General features: G+C 37.5%; 1 protein-coding gene across 1 annotated transcript; it reads right to left on the bottom strand.

Moving 5' to 3' along the window:
• Positions 1-1,157: 1,157 nt before the first annotated feature.
• Positions 1,158-6,850, bottom strand: LOC108679993 (putative ferric-chelate reductase 1 homolog). The gene is made up of 7 exons (XM_018168744.2): positions 6,765-6,850; positions 6,060-6,127; positions 5,736-5,818; positions 5,136-5,259; positions 2,591-2,692; positions 2,096-2,252; positions 1,158-1,579 (listed from the first exon to the last, which is right to left on the bottom strand). Exons 1-7 carry the CDS (start codon positions 6,787-6,789, stop codon positions 1,509-1,511), a joined length of 630 nt encoding a protein of 209 aa, XP_018024233.1. The 5' UTR covers positions 6,790-6,850; the 3' UTR covers positions 1,158-1,508.
• Positions 6,851-7,873: the final 1,023 nt, after the last annotated feature.

Below are 7,873 nucleotides of genomic sequence, written 5' to 3'. Positions count from 1 at the left end.
AGGCGTCATGGCTTGTGTAATTATTGCGAATTCCTTCACACAGTCCCGTCTTATGTTGTGTCATCCTCGCCGTAATGACCACAGGCAGCTTGTGTGCGACGATGATGGACGCGCAGAGGAGCTGTCACGGTCAGAACCGAAACCTCTTTAACGGCCTTCCTCGACAAAATAATAATAATAATATTAATAATAATAATAATAATAATAATAATAATATTAATAATAATAACAATATTAATAATAATAATATTAATAATAATAGTAATAGTAATAATAATAATAATAATAGCGGTTTCAGCGTTTAGTAGGCCGTAGGCCTGTCACCGATTCTTAACATCGCAGAACTTTCACAGCTTGTTGCGTTCATGACGCCACCAAGTAAATTAGAACTCGACGACAAAACTATACTGATCTATACGCGAGTTATTTGATACCTTCTCTTCAAAATTCTCGAGCGGTTCAAAATGTTTCTTACACGATGGAGATTTCGAAATCGTTTTGATTAATTTAAAAATATATCCTGAGGAAAATTGCTTTAGCAATTAGATCAATATAATATATTTTGAGATTATAGTGCGCCCTGCCAATAAGTCATACGGAGTAACGAAATTTTATACGCCAGCAGTAAGGTCACTGTAGCTTTAAATTGTTGAAGCACACTTAAGCTAGTAACATTATTGTGCGAAAAAATCGTGTGAATTGCGAAAAAAGTATCAACCAACGCTGCTATATCCATAAAAATTAGCTGTTCATTATTAGTACTATAAATTCATTCAGAAATAACATGAAATCAGACATAATGTGATCCAGTCTTGCGCCGTTGCATCATAACCATTGTTTCAAATGTCACTATTCGCTATCTTTGTACTTCAGTATTATTTTGCATTATTAACCTAAGTATAATAAGGTGTTTTTTGTAGTTTGGCTGAGTTTTTTCACGCACGATATCAGTATAGGTGTTGGTATTTTCTTATAACGGTGTCGGCACGGTTTTTCTTTAATGCAGATTACTCATATATAAAAGAGTTATTGATATCTGACAACAAATTGCATTCATGGTGGAGCGAATATTGGTACCTTTCAACTACTGCAAACATTCGGGATATATTCTAATTTTCCTGTGGAGTTCAACACTTAGGCATGATGGAAAAATTGCGTCGCATTGGGTTGAATTTTATTCGGATTGCATTGCTGGCAAACTTGAATAGAATTAACGATGCAAATTCTGTGCAATGCAACAACGTGTCAGTGGGAAGGCTTTAAAAAAAAGCAGTTCAAATTTCAGTGAGCGAACTAAGACGGCTTAATGAATTGCCATATACACTTTGAGGAGAAGGGCATGGATATTGTAAAAAATAAATCAAACAGTATTCGCATTAAATTTATTTTGCATAATCTTTTAAAGATTTATGAAAATTTTTGCTTGACCCATGTCCATGTTAACGGCTGATAGTGAAAAATTAGAAGTCAGTATCTAGCCGGTATCTGCAGTATTACAGTCTGAGTCTTCATGGGAAATCTCCAAGCGAGACGGCGTCGGGTGAAACGGCTTTATTCGTGTGGTGAGTCAGGGCTCCGGCTGAAAAAACAGATAACACGTCGTTAAATGCCACGAATTCTGCTGAAATAAAAAAAAACAGTCGCTTGATACCCTGAGTTCTGCTGGAAGAAATAACACTCGTTATATCTCATTAGTTCTCCTGAAAAATAACACGTCGTTGTACATTATATCTTTAGTTCAGCTAAAAAATAAAACTTCGATATATTCGTGAGTTAGGCTGGAAAAAGTTAGGGCGGTTGTAGAATCATAGAACCCCGGCTGAGAGAGCTGGATCTAATGATAATAACTGTCATCACCAGGAGTTCGAGTTGCAATTATTGTTGAAGGGAATCCCTCGCACTGCTATCGGAAATTCTTGAAAGCTAAACCCATCACTAAGAGATATATAATAACATGAATAGTATGTGTAATAATAAGTTGTCTAGGGCAGTATTTATCTACCTTAAGATTAATTAATTTGAAATAATGAAAGCTGTATAAATTATGGTATAAAAATCCAGCCACTTGGAAAATGGACTTCATTTTTTTACTCACTTATGGCAAGGTCGCCTTTAGCCACTTCGAGGTAGAAGACATCGTTGTCCAGGTCGAATGTAAGTCCCTCGATTTCCAGACTGGCCTCGCGCGTAAATGAGCAGTAAAGCTCGTCGTCAACATGCGAGGCGGTGACGTTGGACAGTCCGAGCATCGGCTGTTGAACAGGTCAGAATTAATGAGCCATCATGCAAATCTCCGTTTCAATTTTCAAATTGATTGTCATCATGCAAATGTCCGTTGAAAATTTCAAATTGATTATAAAACATGGACACAAAAATACTCTACAATATTCTACCTACTTCCCGACGTAACCCCTTGAATTTGACAAACAAAAATTGAAATAATGCAACAACGATAAGATTGTGAGTATGTATAATGTCTCTTTCCTATCTATATATTTTATGAATATTTCCGAGTGAAAAGCGTTGAAGCGTTCAGAACGTTTAAATAAGTAATCTAATAATGGGTAATAATAATAATTTAATTAATCACATCAGAAAGAACGTGGTTGGCGTGCCCCTTGTCATTGAAGGCCTGGACGACATCCACGTGCACTCCTCTGTAGTTCCTGCACGCAGTTACGCTCGTGTATTCCTGCGATTACACAAAGAATTAATAAAATTAGTACTTAAAACATAAGTCTTTTAGTAATATAAAATTAATGCATACAATATAGCATATTATTCGTGAAATTAGTTCATTAAGCATCGCTATTATTATTGAAATTAGTGCATATGAGCCAAAAGAAAATTGATACATAAAACTAAGTCTGCTGTTTAATAAAAGTCAATATGGTGCATGAGTTGGTCTGCTTATGGGAAATAGTAAAATCTATGAACAATTCGAATTCATAGGGAAAAGTTTTTGGTTAAATTTAACAAAAACTTAAATTTATGATTTTTAGGTGTCGCTGCTTATGAGGCTATAATTCTTGATACCAAAAGAATAACTGGAATCCAGTGGGGCAAAATATTATTAGAGGCTTAAACGGCTACATGTATCCAGTTAAAATATGATTTACTGGCATGCAAGAAAATTTACCATAAAAAAAAAACATTTTCACGCCAAAATTATCGAAAGAGAGAGAAGAATCCCTCCCCGCTCTCTGCCTTAATTTAGAATCAAAATTCGCAGCCTCACTTTGCAGTTATTTCTAAGAGCCATCACGCAGAACATACGATTTAGCAAAGATGTAATACTTTCCTTTAAATACAATTCTACAATTCACGTGAATCTGAAGTCGGAGTAGAGAAATAAATTCCGCCTAATTTCTGAATTATATGGATTTCGATATAGGTTTTTATAATGTTCAAACCAAGTTAACGTCGAATGACATACCACGCTACACAGTATTCAGTTATCCTCTAAACATACAGTCTCCCATGATGATGTCAAATGACATATTACTCTAGAATTTAGATAATTATAATAATGCCATAAGCATAAAGCCTCCTATGTTGGTATCGAATGACGTAACACTAAATTCAGGAAATAATAAATTTCAAAGATTGCACAAAATAATGCAGCAAATCACATGCAGTCACAATATGTTTAGAGGAAATTCACCGAGCACGGCAGTCTTCCATTTGTCATGCGCGCCACGTCAGCAGATACTTAACAGATACGTAGATTAGTAGACGTAGGTTGTCTTTTCGTCCATTACTTCGTTGAAACTCGCGGGAGGTGACACACCCTCTGCTGCCAGGGGCCATACTTTCAAAATTTGCTAAGTAAACGTACTTAGTACGAAACTAAGTACTTACACTCTATTTTCTTGCCTGTGGTTGGTGGATTTTGCTTGAAAGGCCGTCAATGATTGCTGATGAACTTACGATCTCTTAACTTTTTTTGAAAGTATAGGCCCTGGTCTCCACTCTCTGGTAAGTTAAAGTTACGCACAGTTTTAAAGTCAACCTTCAATCTAAATTCACGTCTATAGGCTAGATTAGCGCTGATGCGTGATAGTATTCTTGACAAATCAACAATTTATTCGCCTTGGCTCCACACTAGATACTTGCCATTTGAATGTCAATAACTATAGAACAGAGCTTTTTTAACCCTCGCGCTTCGTGCTGTAGATAGACCTCCTGACTGGCTACCAAGGAGGGCTAATTAACCATGAGTAACACGTACTGGCTTTTCATCTTCCCAACCTGGTGCACTAAGCTCTTAACTCAGTCGCACCACATACCGGCATCGCGTTAAAACCTCGCAACCTGGTGGAATCTTGCATCCTGGTGGAACCTTGCAACCTTGTGCAACCTTGCAACCTTAACCTGGTGGAACCTTGCAACCGTGTGGAACCTTGCAACCCGGTGGAACCTTGCACCCGGCGACCTCACTACCCACGCTGCTTCAGTACACCATGACCCGGCTTCATTTTAATTTTTCTCCCTCGATTTCTATTGTTACTTAAATGCCAAGTAAGTTACGCGTGTTTCGATTTGCATCTCGTGACAAGGCCCGGTTGCGTTAGTGCGTCCACTGTAGATTCAATAGCTGGGCTTACTCTGGACCGTAATTGGGATTTTCCAGTTTCTCTGGATTACGGTTGGAGCAGTAATGCTGAATTCCTTTACGCCATGTCATCGTCTAGCAATCTTGCAAGAAATGCCCTAAGATTCGACGTAGTCTCATCACGTTGGTGTCCGGAGCCTCGCTAGGAAGAATGCCTTTAGATCCAATGTGGTCTCGCCGCATTTGCCTCTATGAGCATCGCTAGAACAGCCATTAGATATAATTTTTTTCGTATCACATTTACATCTATGAGCCTCGCTAGAATTGCTTTTAGATCCGATATAGTCTCATAACGTTTGCTTCTATGAACCTCGTTTGTAATGCCCTTGTAGATCAAACGTAATTTTACCATCTTGGCGTCTGAGCGACTTTCTCAAGAAACGCCCTTAGACGCGACATATTCTCCCCTTCTTGGCGTCATAAGAACCTTGCTAGAAATGTCTTCAGACCGAACATAGGGTAACAATGTTAGCGTCTAGGTAATTCTCTTGAAATTGCCCCAGATCCAACATTGACTCACCATTTTCGTGTCGAAGGAGAGACCGCCTGCGATGTACACGTCGTTTACGCCGGCAGCGACGACGCCGAAGATCTCCATGGCGTACCCAGTGTCGGCTTTCGCGTATGTGATCACAGCCAGACAACTACAGACAATTATAATAAGTAAAACGAGCTATATGGTAATTTTATTTCAGTTATATTCAATATTTTACGAATCTATTTTCATTCTAATATTTTGATCAAACGCACACTCATGCTCCTGCTACTCTTGAAAATAGTTTACAAAGCCTTAGGCCGGTTTGTCTCCAATAAAAAGCTGGGTCATTCGTGATATAAATCAATCTTCTTTCTCTGGGGTGGGAGGTTCATTTTAAATTTTAAAAGGAATTCTTTATATTATGGTGCTTGATACATGGTCTAGACTCTAGAACCTTCGCCGCAAGATTTTGATGCTGAAATTTGCTGAAATTTAATTTGGCTTCGACTTGTTGCGTTAGGCAGACATAGTTAAAACCAGGAAGGCATTTAGCAGAGTGATTTAAAATGCGCCAATTATTTTACGGTAACTTGTTTTCCAAAGTAAATTATTCAGTTTAATACAGTGCAATTCCTGACATACTCGCGAGTTTCAAGGCAGCGAGACGGAGTACCGAAGCAGCCCTTGGTCACTCCACAGCCATCATAGGACGCGCGCAGGTCTTTCTGGGGAACAAAATCCAGCTAAATGATAATTTATTTATATATCTGTATTTTAATGCGACTTAATTTATCCGGAAGATAAATTAAGTCGCATGATTCTCAGAGGAGGAGTATTTTACAAAACAAACTGTAAACAATGTTGACGAGATGAAATTCATGACATGTAGTAGCAAGTTTTATTCTCCCTTGCATTGTTAGCGCCACCTTCAAAATATGGACATTAGAAATGTGTGAAATTTGTTACCTTTGCTGGGCTAGCCTCAGCTGTCGACGCTGCGAGAGCCACCATCACTACTGCCAACGCAGCCATTCCTGAACAATGTGTAATATAATGAGATTACAAACGACCCTTAATTTCTGTTGCTCATTTGGAAATTTCGGATTAAACTTATGCTTTGAATAAGTCAAGATATTCGAGAGGCGTGAGCCGAAGTATCAATCTCATAGGTAAATACTGAATTCGCTCGAAATATTCAAGTCGCAAATCGTTCAGGCACGGATTTCTACAAGTTCATTACATTAAGTCTGCGAAATTCAGGGAACTGAAAAATATGTAAACGACTTTTATTGTTATCTTTGATACCAAATTTAACAACTATGGTGCAGGGTACTTTGTATATGTAATCCCTATATATATATAATTATGAAATATATCAAGTTCATTCGTAACTCATTCAAGGGCTCATTCATTCCATCACTCAATGCGCCTTTTAACTTGATAATGAATGATAGAAACATTCGAAACGTCGTTGAAGAAATAAAAATGTACTTCGCTAATCTGATTTTCGATTTACCAGTGCAAACGAAAAATCTTGTTCGATCTATTGAAAAAACTAATAAGAAAATTGTCAATAAAATGAATTCTCTGGTCTTCAATGAAACCTGCTGAAAAGTTATTCTATGAGTGTACCAACTTTCCGATGAATAATTAATTTTAAATAACTCTCACCGGTAAAGTTGATGAAACTCTTCATTACTGTTTGTATATTGTCTTGATCTTCTTCGTAGTCTTGCCGCCGACTATTGCAGTCATAGGTTCTGCCGGCCGTCTTATACGCGATGCAGACCTCAAGCGATGTGGGAATTCGTCACCTGGTGAGACTGGCAAAAATTCTCGGTCTGGCCTTCAATGTAGCATTAATATCCAACGTATCGACATGACGCTGAAATTTTTAAGGTTGGTTGATTGGAATAAAGGTCACAAAAGATTACAAATAAAAGTAATTTAGATGTCAATTTCTTAATCTCACTGGCGCCACAAAAATAATTAGCGTATTTACATTCCTTTAATTACTGAATAATTTTATTAATAATCATAATGAATAATTAGAAAAATCGTCCAAGTAGGCACAAATTTCGCTCAATACGTCTCAGAAAATTAAATTGCTTGGATCGAGAAAGTCTTGTGGGCTTGTTGCATGACAGAAGCTCAGACAAGCCAGATTACATGCATCGGTATAAAAAAGTTAATTTTAATGTGGCCCTTGATTTTCCAGTGGTTTGAGCAGTGACTTCTCTAGATGTATAAGCAGTAATTTTCTTCGACAATATTGACGGGATTGTGACCCAACACTTGTGAAAGACTTCCTGCACAGGTTCAAATTACTGAATTATTTCGGACATACTGAGAAAATACATAAGTATCAAGCATAATAATATTGTTTTTTTGGTACCTGATGTTAATAGTTTAGAGCGGGGCGGTCAAATTAAATTGATTCAAGACAGAAACGCAGTAACAATATCTAAAAATTCCTAGTATTCGTCACTGAAACAAGCTTTTAATAGAACGATAACGTACTGTCATTATATCTTAAATTATCGGCATCTTTAAATAGTGATAAGATTATTCCAATCGCTCTTCTAGAAGGATGACATAATTGAACGCAACATTGTAGATTGCCAGAAAAAATTAGTTACATAACGTGGGACTCGAGCCTATAGTTACAGCTGATAAAACACAAACCGTACGTGATGTCTGAGGGTCAATAGCAGCTTAATCAGCACAGCCTTCACGTTATCAGTCTCCGAAAATGCCCTGCCACTGTCCAACTTTGAATT

Source organism: Hyalella azteca, unplaced genomic scaffold, assembly GCF_000764305.2.
Source record: "Hyalella azteca isolate HAZT.00-mixed unplaced genomic scaffold, Hazt_2.0.2 contig14244, whole genome shotgun sequence".
In the NCBI taxonomy this organism is placed as follows: domain Eukaryota; kingdom Metazoa; phylum Arthropoda; class Malacostraca; order Amphipoda; family Hyalellidae; genus Hyalella; species Hyalella azteca.
The sequence above is the reverse complement of the archived record's forward strand: the minus strand, read 5'-3'. Positions and strand labels throughout refer to the sequence as shown.